Source organism: Rhinatrema bivittatum, unplaced genomic scaffold, assembly GCF_901001135.1.
Source record: "Rhinatrema bivittatum unplaced genomic scaffold, aRhiBiv1.1, whole genome shotgun sequence".
Taxonomy (NCBI): domain Eukaryota; kingdom Metazoa; phylum Chordata; class Amphibia; order Gymnophiona; family Rhinatrematidae; genus Rhinatrema; species Rhinatrema bivittatum.
Window position 1 is genome coordinate 36,502 of NW_021820839.1, and position 18,823 is coordinate 55,324.

Sequence of the window (18,823 nt, forward strand, 5' to 3'; positions counted from 1 at the left end):
AAGTGTCTCTTTGCTGGGTCCTAGTATCACACACATCAGAGCATCCAATGGCAGCTTCTGTTTCGAGCACGGCCTCCGGCAGCTGTTACGAACCGAGGGCTTGGGACCTTCGGCTACTCTTACGAGCGTGGAGGCATGGTCATTTCTGAAGCGGGTGTTGTGAGCCCTTGGGCCACAGCTTGACTCAGGGAGGAGCCCCAAGACAAACCGTGGGAGGTGAGCTGGTGCGAGCACGGGTAATGAGGAGCAGGACAATGCTGAAGCAAAGACAAAGGATACAAGGTCTGACCCTCAACCGGACCTGCAGGCCGCAGGATGACTAACAACGCAATGTTGATCGATGAACAGTCCTCCGACCGTTCCAAGCCCTTTCGGACCTGCCGCTGGGTAACAGCAAAAGGCGGCAGGCCGAACAGAGGACAAGGGCAGACGGAATTCTTAGAACACAGAAGACTTTGGATGAAGACTGAAGCGAGGACACTGTAGACGAAGACTGAAGTGAGGACACTGTAGATGAAGACTCAGGCAAGGACACTGTAGACCAAGGGTGGGCAATTCCGGTCCTTGAGGGCTGCAAACCAGTCGGGTTTTCAGGATATCCTTAATGAATATGCATGAGAGAGACCTGCATACACACTGCCTCAGTTGTATGCAAATCTATTTCTTGCATATTCATTAGGGTTATCCTGAAAACCCGACTGGTTTGCAGCCCTCGAGGACCGGACTTGCCCACCCCTGCTGTAGACGAAGGCAAGGATCAAGGCACTGTAGACGAAGGCAAGGATCAAAGTGCTGGGTTGAGACTGCAACGCAGCGCACCCTACACAGTCCACCCGCGGGACTGGTCGCGGACCACGCTGGTGCGGAGCAGGTACGAACAGAGTCTTGACATGGACGAACACGAAATGCAATAGGCTCCGAAGACCAGTACAAGACTTAAGCACAGGATTCACGATTCTCAAGGATTAAAAACTTAGGACTAAAGCAGAAGTCTTCCGGAGGGTTGCACTGCAGAGATGAAGATGGCCTTTGTACCGTGAGGTGCCCTACACAGCCCGCCCATGGGACTGGTTGCGGACCATGACAATGGCACACCAGGAAAATGGACATCAAGGAACCAGGGCATGGAGGCAGAGGCGAAGGCAAGGGCATCAGAAAGGACAATGGACATCAAGAGATACAAACAAAGAACATCAGGAACATGAAGACATGGACGAAGGACATCAGGAACCTGAAGACATCTGGAAGCACAGATGAAGGACATCAGAAACATGAAGACAGCCGGAGACCTGGACGAAGAACATCAGGAACATGAAGATAACTGAAGACCTGGACGAAGGACTTCAGGAACATGAAGACAAAGCTGTCAAAGCAGGAGAAGACCACAGAGGACCTGGACCAGTCAGAAGACACAGACAACTGTGAAACCCGATCCGAAGGCCAGGAGTGACTGAAGAAGAGGCCCTTAAATATGGCTGAAGCAGGAAGTTGTCATCAGTTGGAGCCCAGGGAATATCCAGTGCAGGCCCTTTAAATGCAGTGAAGAGGCGCGCGCCGGTGCCTAAGCGGAAGCAGGAAGAAGAGACAGGACCCTGGACAGCGGCACCCAGCCGCACGGAGGAAACAGTGCAGGGAGGAGCAGGCAGGTTTCAGGATGGCCTCCTGCCATCCGATGAGGACCCTAGTGATGACGTCGCGGCTCCCTGCCACGGAGGCAGGCCGGCGGCAGCTCCAGGCCGCACAAGGAGCTGGAGGGCATCGGCAGCAGCGGCCCTAGGCCGCGTTGGGGGTCAACAGCATGGCAGTTCAGCCCATGACTGCTGCAAGGCGGGTCCCGGTGGCATCGGCTTGAAGAAGGTGAGAGGCCTGCTCATGGAGAGTAGCTCCACGGGCAGGAATCATAACAACTCCCTGCCACATGGTGAACATCCACCACCGAGGAGTCTGGGAAGGCAGCTGGATTCTAAAAGTACCCCCTCCTCAATCCCCTTCCTCAAGCCTCTTCTCTTTGACTTCTGAGGAGACAAAGGTACTATTTACCAAAGTCTGGTATTACCCAATTGAAAGGGTTCTTTGAATGCAGCCATCTTTAGTGGTTCCAGGATGGGTTGTAAAAGATTTGGAGGTCTGGGAACCACAAGCAAGGTCTGCTGAGAGTTCTTTTTTTCACAAGCCTGTCCCTGGAATCTCAGGTCAATACAAATAGCCAAGACAATGATGGATGGATGGATGGATGGAGGAAGGTCCCAGGCTGTAAGTTCATCTTTTATTCTCTCAGATAATCCCTGCCAAAAAATGGCAGTTTGGCTATCTTTGCCCCATCCGAGTTCAGAAGCTAAAGTACAGAATTCTACCGCATATTCCCCAACAGAACTATTGCCCTGAAGAATACGCAAGAGCTCTGTGGCAGCGGATGAGACATGCCCAGGTTGATGAAAGATGAGATAGAATTGCTGAATGAAATTGTCCAAATTCCTGAGAAGCACATCATCTTGTTCCCACAAGGGAGAAGCCCAAACAAGAGCTGGACTGTCCAACAGGGAGAGTGTATACGTGATCTTGACACAGTCGGAGAAAAATGAGCCATCTGTAATTCAAATTGCATCTTGCACATGTTAAGGAATCCTCTCCATGCTTTACGATCACCCCCATACCTTGGAGGTGGCGGTAGTTGAATCATGATAGATGCTGCTGCAGGGATTGCTGGAACTGGAACTGAGACTGAAGCTGGATGTTGAACTTGTATTACGTCTAAATGCTGTGAAAAGGTCCATCATGAGCCTTTTACTTGATTGAGTTGATGCTGGGCCTGTTACATGAACTGGTGCAGGAGACCACTCAATTCTCTTTTTGCTTCTGCATCTGGGTGATGAAGGCAGCAATGGCCCATCACAGGGATGCATTCACCAAGCTCATGGCCTCAGCAAACTGTAAGGAACTGCGTATGCATAAGCCCCTCTTTCCATGACACAGCCTTGTAGGTAGAGTCCTGGAGTCCCACACCAATGGTGGGTGGGTGGGTGAGTATTGGCCTGGGCCAGACTATGACTGAGTCCAAAAGTCTATACAAAGACAAGGCTTGCGGCTGAAGCCAGACAAGGACAAGACTGATGGCTTGAGACAAGGCTGATGGCTTGAGGCAAGGCTTATGGCTTGAGAAAAGGCTGATGGCTTGAAACAAGGCTGAGGGCTGAAGTGGAGCTGAAGACTGCAGCAGAGCCACAGGTGAAGCAAAGCTGAAGGCTGAGAAGACGGAACCAGGCTGACACAGAGGGCAGGAACCAGACTGGAAGGCTTGAGCAGGAGGAGCAGGAACAAAGAGACCTTCTTGCTGAGGCAACAAATCCAAGTCTAGGCAGGCTAAGTAGTCTTGAGCATGTGACAACATCGGAGCAGGTACCCAACTCTCCTTCCAATGTACGCCAAAGCGTGTGCATCAATGCGCACATATTCTCTAAGTGTCTCTTTGCCAGGTCCTAGTATCACATGCAGTTAGAGCATCCAATGGTGGCTCCCTACCACACGGTGTATGTCCGCTGCTGAGAAGCCTGCGAAGGCATCTGGATTCTAACACAATTGGAGAGAAGATTGCCTTTGCACCATTTTCTTTGAGGGATTATCCTCCCGGATAAAAGATGAGCTTCCGGTCCGCGAACTTCCGGAATCCCTGGAGGGACTTGTTGACCTTACAGGCCACATTGATTGATGCCTTAAGCAATAAGCCAAGAGCTCCACCCTCAGCACTGAGCTATTTCTCTGGATCTACGCTTTCAGCACCTGCTATCACTGCCTGCCTGATATCCTTCTCCAGTGGCACGCACCAAGGAACTCCTTGCAAGTATGATTTGCTACTATGCGCTTTCTATCTCGCTCTTATTCACTCTAAACACTCGTTCCTATATGAGGGCTTCAGATACCCTTGGGTCTTGTTTCTCATGTCTTTCGTTCTTTTCAAGCCCTTTGCACCTCATCTTCCTTCCTCTCTCCCTTTAATGCAACCAAGCTCAAGTAATTGAATCGACCACTTATTGTAACTGTATTGCTATGTAGTTTCAATCTGTTTAAGTTGTTATTTAATTTAAATTTTTATTTTATGTTACTTAAAGTTGCTAAGCTGTTTCTTGTTTTATGTAAAGCCCGCAGGCAAGTTTTACTGTTCACTGTAAACCGGTTTGATTTGTATCCAATGCAAAAAGATCGGTATATAAAAGGTAAAAATAAATAAATAAATAAACCCATGCAACTTGGGCAGGTACGTCTCTCTCCTGAGGAATGCTTATGGCGATGGTAGTCTGGACTATGCCTCTAATATGCCAGCTCGGGGCACTGTATTGCCCAGTGCCAGATCATACCATGAAACATCAGAGCCTAAGGTCAAGCAGAAGACTGCCCAAGTGCAAAGCGGCCAACTACTGTGCTCCTGTAGGCCTAGTGCAGCCTGTGACAGGATGCTGCTGACTCCACTCTGCAACTCCCTTTGTTGCACATGCATCTCGCCTGGATTTAAAGGGCCCGCAGCAGGAAATTCTCCATAGTGCTCAATTCTGATGTCATTACCCTTAAAAGGGTCTCGCTCCCACAATCCACACCTTTGCAATAGGTCAACTTCTCTGAAATGTGCATTGCCTCAGTGTTCCTGCATTCCTAAGTTCCAGTTCGTTGTTCCTGTGCTCCAGTCCTTGGTCTTGAGTTCCTGGTCTTGGTTGTCAGTTCTTGCTTGTCTTCCATGGTCAGCCTTCAGTTGCTGTCTTCATCATGCTCTGGTCTTCAGTTCTTCAGTGTCCTCTTTTCCTCATCTGGGCTGTCCTTGCCTCCCTTTCTGCCTTCCATCCTGCCTGCCCTAGGACAAATCTCTCTGCTTTGACCTTGACCTGATTCACGACACTGCTTGAACTCCACCCACCACTGACCACTGCCTGGATACTGACTCTGCTTGAACTCCGCAATCCACTGGCCACCTGGATCTTGATCCTTTGCCTTGTTGAACTCCGCCTACCACTGACGTCTGCCTGGTCTTCTCTCTGCCTATGTTCCTCCTGCACTAGACCCTGGCCTGTAACTTCATCTACTTGTTGGAACTTCACCTCTGCAGAGGCTCAAACCTAAGTTCAGCCAACCCCGGCACCGGAGAGCTCAACCTTTAAGGAAATGTGGGCTGGTTCTGGTGAGGCTCCAATTGGGCCTCTGCTTCTGATAGCTCCACCAGCCAATGGTGGGGACCTGCAGGTCTCCTCCCTGCAGGTTGCACCAATTCCACCTCGGTCCAAGAGTCCATGCCCGCAACACTTACCTATGAACACAGACAATACATTGAAAGCAAGTACTTCAATGAATTGAACACACATTGTTTTCCTATCAATTTAAAATATGTACACATATATATTTTACAAATGATTTTTGAGGAAGGACTTCCTCAAAAATCCAGTTTACATGCGGAAAGTCAGTATATTTTAAAAGATGAGTTTTCCAATTCCTCTACCAGTTTGCACAGTCTTTCTTCAGGTCATCAGGAACCTTTTTGTTCTTTAGCCTGAATTCACCCCAGTTTATCTACACCTTCTACCCAGCCTATAGTACACAATAAACAAGTCTGATATCAATTACTAAAGATAATTAGTAAGTGTAAAATTACGTGAGTAAGTTGCCAAATATTCGCACATAAGCGTCTTATAAAATAACAACTTATGGTATGTAACTTTTAGCCCCACCATGGACACCCCCTAGACCTCCCCCTGATTTGTGCATATATATGCACATGAAACCTAAAGTGCATGCATACTGTCGATGTTTATAAAAGAGCGATTTGCAAGTGCATGCTATTTATGCATGTATATGCTAATATTTACTCTCATAAAATTCAACTCTGTGTGTCTAAGCAAGATTTTAATTAATTAATTTATTATTTGCTTGTGCTTTGAGTTAAACTACTTTAATGAATACAGGTCATATTGCACATTTATTGAATATTTATTTATTTAAAATATTTTCTATACCATCGCTAAGTTATCTACCATCGCAACGATTTACATGTTGGCACATAAATTAATGTAGGGAGAAGCGTACTATAGTACATTCTAACAGGTGCCGTCAAAGGTTCGGTAACAATAAATCATTAAATACAAACAGTTGTTAGTGAAGTAGGTCATGACCGAGTGTACCAGGAAGGTACTGTTTACGGGTAAAATTCATTATTCATAGTGTTACAATTATGTTTATAGTGACGTAGAGTTCATAGACCCCTCTAAGGTATGTTTCTTAGTGCTGTGCGTCGGTGCTCCTCTGCCTATTCCTGACTTTTCTATTTCCCCGTCTTTTTATAAAATGCTTGTTTGAAAAGCTTTAATCACCAAAATAATTGTCCCATTAAGCTCAGGTATTTTGTATTGTGGGTATTGCATCTTAAGTTAAAATGTAGGGTTAGGATTTGAGAAAGCTAATACAAAACATAATGCAATATTCAGCCAATGAAATCAAGTTACTCCATCAATTGACATACCACCTACTTCTTATCCCCCATGACTGTTGCTGCAGTTGGACAGTTTCACTTGGGATAGCAGGGAACATTTTCGTGGTAGTAATGATAAACTAAAATACTAAAATACACTAAATTATAATAAAGCCTTTATGAATGTGAATTATGTAGGTTCTTCAGAATAAATGAATATGCATTGCAAGAGACGCTGCATGTGTCATGCAAATTTGAACTGTCGCACCACTAGTATCACTTCACGCTTGTCATGGTCTTCTCGCCTAGATTTGCATGAGATGTACAGCCACAGATAGCAGATACCACTCATAGGGGCTGATGCAATATTTTTGCACAGAAACCAGGCGCCATGCTATATTAAAATTAGCAAGGAGAGCCCGAGTGCATCTGCTGTCTGCCTGTTAGGAAAACTGAGGCCGAGTTTATCGGCATCGGTTTTCCTAAATGCTGCTCAACCGTGGGTTCAGGAAACGGATGCCTCTCAATTGAGCGTTCGTTTCCTGCACCCGATTGCCGGTGCTTTTTTATTAGCTTTTTTTTTTTGGTTGATTTACTTTAGTTTTTCCTCCTACTTAATATCGAAACGATATTAAGTAGGAGGCAGTACAGAAAAGCAGTTTTTTCTAGAGATGTGAATCAGTTCCGGAATCGTTTACAGTATCATGTTCGTAGAACCGTGGGAAATCTTTGTTTCCTGCGGTTCTGACCACTTTTTTTTTTTGGCTGTCTCAAGCCGAAAAAAACCCAAAAACACCCCGACCTTTTAAATCTAATTATTTAGAATCCCCCACCCTCCTGACCCCACCAAAACTTTCCTAAAGTATCTGGTGGTCCAGCGGGGGTCCCGGGAGTGATCTCCCACTCTCGGGCCATCGGCTGCCAGTAAACAAAATGGCGCAGATGGCCCTTTGCCCTTACCATGTGATAGGGGTTATCGGTGCCATTGGCCAGCCCCTGTCACATGGTAGGAGCAATGGACGGCTGGCGCCATCTTAAAAAATGATCCTAGAGACCTCTAAACTGTTTTAGTGCTTGTGTAAGGCAATGTTTTCCATTTATATTTATGTGTTCATAATTCAAAACAATAACAGCCTTCTGCACTATTTCCAATTCCACTATCAATAAATTCAGAGAGTATATTTAGTAGGGATGTGAATCGTTTTAGGACGATTAAAATTATCGTCCGATAATTTTAATATCGTCTTAAACCGTTATGGAACACAATACAATACAGATTCTAACGATTTATCGTTATAAATCGTTAGAATCGTGAGCCGGCACACTAAAACCCCCTAAAACCCACCCCTGACCCTTTAAATTAAATCCCCCACCCTCCCGAACCCCCCCCCAATAACTTAAATAACCTGCGGGTCCAGCGGCGGTCCGGAACGGCAGCGGTCCGGAACGGGCTCCTGCTCCTGAATCTTGTCGTCTTCAGCCGGCGCCATTTTCCAAAATGGCGCCGAAAAATGGCGGCGGCCATAGACGAAAAAGATTGGACGGCAGGAGGTCCTTCCGGACCCCCGCTGGACTTTTGGCAAGTCTCGTGGGGGTCAGAAGGCCCCCCACAAGCTGGCCAAAGTTCCTGGAGGTCCAGCGGGGGTCAGGGAGCGATTTCCCGCCGCGAATCGTTTTCGTACGGAAAATGGCGCCGGCCATACGCGTATGGCCGGCGCCATTTTCCGTACGGAAAATGGCGCCGGCAGGAGATCGACTGCAGGAGGTCGTTCAGCGAGGGTTCCGGCGCCTCGCTGAACGACCTCCTGCAGTCGATCTCCTGCCGGCGCCATTTTCCGTACGAAAACGATTCGCGGCGGGAAATCGCTCCCTGACCCCCGCTGGACCTCCAGGAACTTTTGGCCAGCTTGTGGGGGGCCTCCTGACCCCCACGAGACTTGCCAAAAGTCCAGCGGGGGTCCGGAAGGACCTCCTGCCGTCCAATCTTTTTCGTCTATGGCCGCCGCCATTTTTCGGCGCCATTTTGGAAAATGGCGCCGGCTGAAGACGACAAGATTCAGGAGCAGGAGCCCGTTCCGGACCGCTGCCGTTCCGGACCACCGCTGGACCCGCAGGTTATTTAAGTTATTTGGGGGGGGGGTTCGGGAGGGTGGGGGATTTAATTTAAAGGGTCGGGGGTGGGTTTTAGGGGGTTTTAATGTGTCGGTTTTTCGATTTTTCGATTTTTAACGACCCGCAGGTTATTTAAGTTATTTGGGGGGGGTTCGGGAGGGTGGGGGATTTAATTTAAAGGGTCGGGGGTGGGTTTTAGGGGGTTTTAATGTGCCGGTTTTTTGATTTTTTGATTTTTCGATTTTTAACGATTTTTAACGATTTTTCACGATATTTTACCCCCCCAAACGGCAACAATACGATTCCCTCCCCCTCCCAGCCGAAATCGATCGTTAAGACGATCGAGGACACGATTCACATCCCTAATATTTAGTATGGCTGTCTAGATTGAAAATGTAGTTCTTTCTGTACTCTGAGTTCCAATAACAAGTACTTTAGGATATTGTTTTAGCAAGCAAGTACTATTTATTTTTAAACGGTTCACTGTTACTTATGTCTTCAAATGAGTGCCAACTAGCTTTGCCTATGTATTTGTGCTACAGTACACATGATATTTCTCAGTAGAGTTGTTTTGCAACAGGAATATTTAAGCATTTGCACAGTTTACAAAAGTTAGATGTTCTGATTGCACTGGAACAGGAACTTTAAGAGGAAGTGGGATAGGATTGGGGTTGTGATTGTGGTTGATGAGGGGTGGGAGGGTTGAAGGGGTGGGAATTGAATTGGTGGGATAGGTTATGATAGGAGAAATTTGTAGGAGTAAAGTCAGAATTGTTACATTCTATTTGTGATATAGCTCACCCTTTTGGTGACTGTCTATTGTAACTTGCTCTGGGCTGAAAGGATGAACATGTAATCAAGTGTCACCAGCAAACTAAATAAATACCTTTTACATTTCATCCCTTAAGTAGACAACAATATCAGAAAAAAGAAAAGAGTGTTAACAAACAACCCTGAAATTCTATGTGTGAGTCAGGCAGTCATTTGGTTGGAGGAAATGAAAATTTCACAGGTGACTACTGTAGCTTGAATCCTAGCAATATAAAAACGATATTCCTCCTGCTGTGCAAAACAGCCTGGCTTGCTGCCGAACACTGAAGTCCAGAGCAGGAGAGGATATCATTCATTAATATCGCTGAGAATTAATGTGCTTGCAGTTTTTCTCCATGAAGAATATGTGCCTGTATTTCCAGATCACTAATTTCAGATCTAAATTTCCATATTGGTTTTTTTTTTTCTTTATCGGTCCATGGTGCATACAGCAAATTATGCTAGAGTTAATGGAACGCATGAGTAGCCACCACTGTCTGAATAAATAGTGCTGTTAGCAGTGGATAGAATGGAAACCCACTGAAGGAGAAGACTATTAGGAAGAAAGTTTTTATGGAAAAAAATGCAAAGCGTTATTGATACGACAGCTTATCATGAATTTAGGATACATGGGGGGCAATTTCCTCATTGGGACCAAGTTCTCGGGTAAAATTATATCAGTTCTGAAAGGGAAACTCTCCATGCATGTGTGCCTACGTACTTTTTTTTTTTCCCATGGGAAGTAAGAGTCATAGATTGGAAAATACAATCTACATGGGTATTTTCCTTCCTCTAACTAACCACACTCCCCGGGAATGCCTCTTTTAATAAGTGGAACAATACACATACTCTTAACCCCATTGAGGGCAGGCAGTTTTTAGATGGATGATTTCAACCTATTTATAGGTGTAAATGGCTTTGAAAACTATCTTCGGAATTGTCTGCAGAGAGATAGCTGTGTTAGTCTGGTGTAGCAAAAATGACAAGAGGTGAGTGGCACCTTATAGAGTAGCCAATTTATTGAGGAATGAGCTTTCGAGGACAGAGTCCACTTCGTCAGATGCATGAATAATTGTCTGTCTTCGCACTTTTTCTAGAAGAAAGGTATCACTAAGCCAAAACATGACAAATCAGATTGCTCATTTTATGCATTGATTCTAAATTAGTTGGGTAAAGTACACTCATTCAATGAATTGATATATGAGGTTTCAATGAATTACGTGCATTTGCGCGTAAGCCTATATATGTGCACATGTTGGAGGTGTTGCATTTGGCGGTCCACGAGACAAAGCCATGGACTACCATGCTTACCTCCAGCCCTGAGTATGGTTTCCCATTTCCCAGTGCTGCCTTGGATGTCACAAGCTGCGACACGGCAGGCCTCTGCGCTCAGCCTGATGCCACGCAGCAGAATGCCAACTCTCCTGGGCTGCTCCTAGGTGCATGTGCACCTGACTTCCCCTGACTTAAAAGGCCTGTGGTAGAAAATTCCTGGTGACACACACAGATGATATCTCAGCCTCTGGCCCATAAAAGGACCTTCTTCCCTGCAGTCCACTTCTCGGTAGTAGGTCCGCTACTGCAAAGTAGAGCAAGTTGCCTTCGTGTTCCTGGTCTTCATTCCTGTGTTCCTGGTCTTCGTCTTGATCCTGTGGTCAATCTTCTGTTCTTTTGTCAGGTCCTTGTCTCATGGTCAGTCTTCAGCTCCTCATTGTCTTTCGTTTCTTCGCCTGCCCATCTATGCTGCTCCTTGCCTTCCTGCCTCCTATCCATCTTGCCTTCCCTCAGACAGATCTCTGGTTCTGACTTCAGCCTGTTGACATTTGACTACACTTAAACTTTGTCTGCTACTGACCATTGCCAGACTCACTGATCACTGCCACTGACCCTGACTCATGACCACTTTTTACTTCTGCCTGCCACTGATCTTCGCCTGCTCTCTGACTACGCCTAAACCTAGCAAGCCCTGGACCCTGGCCTGTGACCCGACCATTTTTACTGATCTGCAGCTCATCAGCAGAGGCCATCCCTAAAGGCCTGCCAGCCCTGGCACCCAAGGGCTCCACCTAAGGGAAATGAGGGCTGGTATAGGTGAAGCTCCAACTGGGCCTCTCCTCAGTCAACTCTGCCAGCCGACAGTGGGGACCTGCAGGGCTCCTCTCTGCAGATTACGCTAACTCCACCTCAGTCCAAGGGTCCACACCTGCAACATCAGGGTGGAGATACGCAAATTTTACACCATGCGCATATATCATATGTGCGTGTTTGAAAATACTATAGTGAATCTATGTGTGGCCCTAGACAGGTGAATATGTTGCCACATGCAGTTGTTTATACGTTAGCCTCCCTATTTTTACAGAGCATACACATTACAACACAGAACAGTTCAATCAGAAAATTATATTACACACTAGAAATATAACAATAATGTTGTAATTACATGGGAGAAAAAAAATAAATATAAAACTATACTCTCAAAAGCTTTCTGGCAGGTTGAAGGCAAAGAAAAATGGGCAAGATGGCCCAGATGATAGGAATGGTTGAGGCATGAAATATTAAATGAGCTAGGTGGAACAGAAGGATTGCAGAATTCTTGACATTTGTTAAAGTGTTACCATTGTAACCAAAGATATTTCGTTATGTAGAAAAGAGAAAAACAGTAGCTAACAAAACTTTAAATTACACATGCAAATGAGAAAAAACAAATGGCAGAATGAAACCCACACTTCCTACAGACATATACATGCAAAGTTCCATATTCAGAAGCATTGAGACAGATAACTCAGAAGTTATCCAGCTAATGAATATTTAGGGCCTTAGCAGCTGAATTTTAGCCAGTTAAGTTAGGACGTTCCAGGGCTGTAACTAGGATGAGTTTTGTTAGCTGACTAAGTTAAACAGCTGCTATCTAACAGGGTTATTCATCAAATTGCTTTAGGGCCTTATCATGGGTGTTAGGGTCCTAACGCCCACGATAGCACATGCAATAAATTACGCATCGCAAGATGTGTATGCATATTTTCAAAATTTAGTCAAAGGGGAGGAGTTTGGGGGGGGGGGGTTATGAAAATGAGGGGTGTTTAGCATTGCGTGCGATAGCATAATGCATGTTATAACACTGGAAACAACTACACCTTTTTTCCTGGCATTATGCTGTGCAATGTGCCCGAACCGGACTTTGCAATATTTATCACAAAGCCTATTTTCGGGCAGGAGAGTGGAAGGGAGGGGGGATGGGGGAAAAGGAGAGAGAGAGAAAGAGAGAGCCTCTGGGTGTCACATACATTAGTAAACTATTGCTAGGGCAAGAGTACAATGTATAAATCTCTTTGTGTGCCTTTCCTCACTCCAAATTATATCTAAGCTTCACTGTTGTGTACTGTGCTGCTCGTACCTCTGACTGTGCCATGTAAAACTGACCCCCAAACCCTAGACAACCACCAAAATCTCACCTTGAGTTACTAGTTGACCCTTTTATGAGAGCTTTATAAAGAGTCTCTCTCTCTCTCGCTCTCTCTCTCTCAACAACTCAGCTATTCTCACATGGCCATATTGTTGTATGAACATGCATTACAAATTGACAGCACACAATTTCACACTTCAGCCAGCTACACATATATAGCTATGCAACATTTAATAGAACAATGAAAAATATACTCATCACCATGCTAAACAGGATGCTCCCGTGCTACCCCTAGGTTCTTCTGCAGCGGCCATAGCATCCTAGTGATAACTGATTCTAACATCCTTAGAGATGTTTCCCTGGGGAGTCCAAAAGGAGGATCTCTGTACCTCTGGCATAACTATAAAAAAACAAAATCCACACATCATCTAAATCCATTTATAACAGCTTATCTAAGTGAAGCCCAGCTTATACTTGTAAATATAGGCTATCTAAACAAGATGTAGGTATTTGGATTTTCAGAATGTGTTTGACAAAGTTCCCCATGCTCGGCCTCTAAAAAAATTAAAAACTCATTGGATAGGAGGCAATGTACTTTGTGGATTGCACACTGGTTAAAAGACAGAAACAGAGAGTACAGTTAAATGCTCAGTTTTCTCAGTGGAGGGAGGTAAACAGTGGAGTGCCTCAGGGATCTGTACTTGGTGCTTTTTAATATATTTATAAATGATCTGAAAAGGGGATTGATGAGTGAGGTGATCAAATTTGCAGATGGTACAAAATTATTCAGAGTAGTTAAATCACATGGGGATTGTGATAAATTGCAGGAGGATCTTGCGAGACTGGAAGATTGAGCATCCAAATGGCAGATGAAATTTAATGTGCCCAAGTGCAAGGTGATGCATATAGGGAAAAATAACCCTTGCTGTAGTTACACAATGTTAGGTTTCATGTTAGGAATTACCACCCAGGAAAAAGACCAAGGCCCATAGTGGATAACACATTGAAATCATCAGTTCACTGTGATATGGCAGTCAAAAAAACAAACAGGAATTATTAGGAAGGAAATGGTGAATAAAACAGAAAATGTCATAATGCCTCTTTATCGCTCCATGGTGAGGCTGCACTTTGAATACTATGGACCCAAAAAACACAAAGGAAGGCGATCTATAACAGCCGTCAGGATGAAAAGAAAAGAATAGATGCCTGTAGTCTAAAATTAATCCTTTATTGAAGTGGAGACACAAGGGTAGCCCGACTCTGGCCGAGTTTCGCCGTCACAAAACGGCTGCCTCAGGGGCTTAAATCAATCTTCTTGGGTTCATCAATCATAATAAATGAAAGATGATCGTATAGATCACTATGTGATCTCTTATACTGCTCCGTCTTGCAACCTTCACAAACATCGATCTCCACTTGTGAAGTCAAGGTTTGACTTCACAAGTGGAGATCGATCATCTTTCATTTATTATGATTGATGAACCCAAGAAGATTGATTTAAGCCCCTGAGGCAGCCGTTTTGTGACGGCGAAACTCGGCCAGAGTCGGGCTACCCTTGTGTCTCCACTTCAATAAAGGATTAATTTTAGACTACAGGCATCTATTCTTTTCTTTTCATCCCTTTGAATACTATGTACAATTCTGGTCGCCGCATCTCAAAAAAGATATAGTTGCAATGGAGAAGGTACAGAGAAGGGCAACCAAAATGATAAAGGGGATGGAACAGCTCCCCTATGAGGAAAGACTAAAGAGGTTAGGACTTTTCAGCTTGAGAAGAGATGGCTGAGGGGGGATATGTTGGAGGTCTACAAAATCATGAAAGGACCAGAATGGGTAAATTTAATCTGGCAAATGTTCCCAGCATATCTGGGGAAAATCTAATGCAAATTGACTTCTATTTCCCAATCCTCCTACCAGACACGTCCCTCACCCATGCCCTTCTCATGTCACCACCTCTCACTGACCCCACTGAGGCCTGCCTTTTCTTCCTAACCCTCCTACTGATGCTGCCAAGCCCAGTCCCTTCCTGCTGATGATGTCAAGCTCTGCTCTTGCCACCCATTCCCCTCCTTGATGCCTACCTCTCATCCTCAGCTGACACCTCCTAGCCTGCCACCATCCTTCCACACATCCAGTTCACATTTTTTATTCCCACGCTGCCGTCTAACTGCAGCTTAGAGGCAAGGTTGGAAAGTGTCAGCTGGGAACTGGTGGAGTGGGGGATAAAGGTGACTAGGCTCGGCAGCAACAGGGGGGAGTAGAACTCAGCTACCGCATCAGGATGGGGAAGGTCTTGGTGGCATCAGTGGGTGGGAAGAACAGGGCTGAAAGGGGTCCATAGGGGTTGGAGAAAGAAGTAGGGTTGAGAGGTGTTGGTGTAAGAAGAAGGCATCATAAGGCCCGGGAAAGGAGAATATTAATGCTCAGTTGTGTCAATGGGGGAAGGGAAGAACTGGGAAATATAAAATTAGGGATAAGTATCCTTTTTTCCATTTTTTTTTTTTTACTAGCGTTTACTCATATTTTGAGTGCATACTAAATAGAAGTAGTGGTCACAATTGGGTGCACTCTAATAGGTGAATTTTCAGCCTGTTACATACACAGGACAGAGCCTGATTTTAAAAAGCATTTACACTCTTAAAGGTGTATTTTAAAAACCAAATGTTTTCCAAAACTGGGAGATGGGTGTGCAAATAGCACATGCTCGCGTACACTCGATTTTATTAAGAACTGAGAAGATTCTGGAGGACTTAGCTATAGACTGGGCAAACTGGTGAATGAACTGGTGAAACTGTTCATGGACGCGTGCCTATTATAAAACTCCCTCCCTTGTGCACCTTAAAGCAGACATTTCCCTGCTGTGCCCGTACACTCATAAAATTAGGAGCACCCATACGCACACCTGGCCTGTTTTATAATACGTGCACAATATAACATTTCAGCACATCTGGCTGCACACCCATATACACATAGATCCTATTAAATGTAAATATACACATGTAAGTAGCCTATACTCACATAGTCCATATTTTACAAAAGTTGAAAAAATGTGCACAAGTTTACTTTTGCACGCATATATGCACATGTAAAAAAAGGGGCGGTCTCAGGGTGTTCCAAGGCAGGACTAACAGTTACAAGTGTAAGCTGCAATTTAAAAGACACTTTCACACGTACAGTTTCCACACGTAATTATTCGTGTTTTTTTACGCCTGCTGATTATCTGGTGTAATTGATATTAAATGTGTATTTCGTGTAGTGTTGCAGGGTGGGAGGTCTGGGTGGACTCTGAAAAGCCAGAGGGCTTCGATGGCCTGGAGTAGGACTGGGTGAACTGGTGGACTAACTGGAAAACTGGTTCATTTTCTAGATGCGCATATGTTTTAAATTTGTCCGACTTACGTTTGTAGATCAGATCTTATGTGAGTAAGTTCTAGTTTACTTTCACAGGTAAAAATATGCACAAATATATTTAAAATAGGTAGATAATTTATATGTGTTCAATCCATTGATATAGTTGGTTTCAGGGCATTGCATATGTTCGCGTGCAAACAAACGTATGTGCTTATGTTGCATGGTAGAATTACATGTATTTTATGAAATGTGCACATATATATTGCTGCACTGTGAAATACTATAGCAAATATACACGCAGCCACATACATGCATACATGCCACTGTGTGCAGTTGTTTGAAAGTTATCCTTCCTATGAAAATTAGTGCATACGAAAAATAAATTGTAGTGTAAACTAAAATGGAAAAAAAACCCATAAAAGCTACTGAAACGAGAAGAAAAAATGAAACAACAAAAATGTTTAGACTGCAGATCCCTAGGGGTAGGAGTAAAGCATGGTGTAGAGATAGAGCTGTGGGTTAGAAGAGAAACAGCAGTGATGAGGGTGGCATACGTTACACATACTTGTTTTCTTTTTCAAGAAAAGATTCCTTCTGGAATTTTTCCAGTCATTTGTGTACAGATATGCTAATATCTTGTTGAATGACATCCACCCAGAACATTCATTCTGTCAATACTGTACATAAGAGACAAGAGGTGTCAGTGGCCATGTATGAAGAAGCTAAGGGGTAGATTTTATACATTTGCGCGAGCGTGTACTTTTGTTCGCGCACCAGGCGCGAACAAAAGTACGCTGGATTTTATAAGATACGTGCATAGCCGCGCGTATCTTATAAAATCCTGGGTTGGCGCACGCAAGGGGGTGCACATGTGTGCAACTTGCGCGCGCCGAGCCCGGCGCGCGCTGCCTGTTCCCTCCAAGGCCGCTCCGAAATCGGAGTGGCCTCGGAGGGAACTTTCTTTCCACCCCCCCCCCCGCACCTTCCCCTCCCTAACCCACCCCCCTACCTTTGTTGGCAGATTTACGCCTGCTGAAAGCAGGCGTAAATCTGCGTGCGCCAGCGGGCTGCTGGTGTGCCATCACCCGACCCGGGGGCTGGTATGGAGGCCTCGACCATGCCCCCGGGCCGGCACCACACCCCCGGTCCCACCCCGAACCGCCCCGACCCGGCCACGCCCCCTCCCCGCCCCTTTTACAAAGCCCCGGGACGCTTGTGCGTCCCGGGGCTGAGCGCGCGCCAGCGGCCTATGCAAAATAGGCGTGCCGGCTCGTGAGTGCCCTGCGCGCGTAAATCCAGCCGGATTTACGCGCGCAGAGCTTTTAAAATCCGGCCCCAATTGCCTCAAAATGATGTGAGTCCGAGGGTGGCTGTTGCGTCCTAGCCAGAATCGTACTCATTCCCTTGCTCTGCAGCCCCATCCTTTGGTTAGTTTGTTTTGTTCTGTACTGTGCAGTTTATAAATGTAATGCCATGCTGTCCACTGGAGTGAAGAATGAAGCTTCCTTTTCGTTCAAAGACCTGATGTTTTGCATGTAAAGGGAATCGTTCTTTGTGATATGCAATGCTCTTATAAGGAACTGAGGACAAGAAGGATTTTAGGACAAATGTGCTAAACATTTTTCTCATAGACACAAAACGGGAAAAACCCTTTACTATGTCTGGTCATATTCAGCACATTTGTCTGGCTCAAGTTAGCCAGATAATGCTGATTTTCAGCATTGGCTGGCTAATGTAACTGGATAAATTTAGAACTGAGAGTAGTCCTAAAGTTAGAAGGATAAACTTATCCAGTTAGCATTTAGATAGCCAGTTATTTTCAGTGGTGCATTCACACCACTGAATATTCTAGTTAACTTAGCTGGATAAGTTTATTCAGCTAACTTTGCCAGCCGCCCAGTGGCTGAAAATGGACTCCCAGGTTTATTTGTTTTTTTAATTCACTCTTTTATGGTTCTTCACATACTGAAGCTGTCCATTCTCTGAAAATCCAGTATAAATATAAAAGAACTTAGGTCCTCTAAGTTACGGTTTTATAAAACTGTCAAAATCAGCAAATATTTTCTGCTGCAAATTTTTCTAAATCCCGAATTTGAGTAAATTTAACCCATAGGGCTTAGCAACTAAAATACAGACCTGATTGTTTTTGACTCCGTTTCCTGACTTCTCAGTACACTGCTCTCATAGATGTCATACTATACTTGTGAGTGGAGTTAAATAATGCAATTTTCTTACCTTTTTCTCTGGTAATTTCATAGGGAGCAGCACCATTTCTTGTCTGTGCAACAGCTGGCACAACTGTACTGGGAGCATTTGATCCTCTGGATGAAATAGCGAGTATCTGTGAACACCATGGCCTTTGGTTTCATGTGGATGTAAGTGAATTCATACATAGGTATTTCATCATGGGTTGAGGTTGGAAGACTGAATATTCCCTTGGTAAACAGCATGAGTTTATTGAGTTTCCTGTTCCTTTTAATGCATTGGAGAGACAGGAAACATTTACCTTTCCCAGTTAATTGCCAGAGGATGATTAAAAGTTTTGTGACCTACTGAGTTCTCCCTCATATCCATAGACATGTCCATTAATTCCTCCATGTTCTATGAACTTCACAGCAAGGGGCCTGAATATTAACATTGACCTTATTTGGACTGTAGGGTTTTGTAAATCATTCTATCAATTACCCTGCTTTTAATAAACA

General features: G+C 44.8%; 1 protein-coding gene across 3 annotated transcripts in view; it reads left to right on the top strand.

Annotated features, from left to right (window-relative positions):
* GADL1 (glutamate decarboxylase like 1) overlaps positions 1-18,823 on the top strand; it is a 143,432-nt gene that overhangs the window by 19,315 nt on the left and 105,294 nt on the right. For all 3 annotated transcript variants that reach the window (XM_029586456.1, XM_029586455.1, XM_029586457.1), the window contains exon 8: positions 18,380-18,496. In XM_029586456.1, coding sequence (XP_029442316.1) covers positions 18,380-18,496 — 117 coding nt within the window. The remainder of the gene's footprint in view (positions 1-18,379; positions 18,497-18,823) is intronic.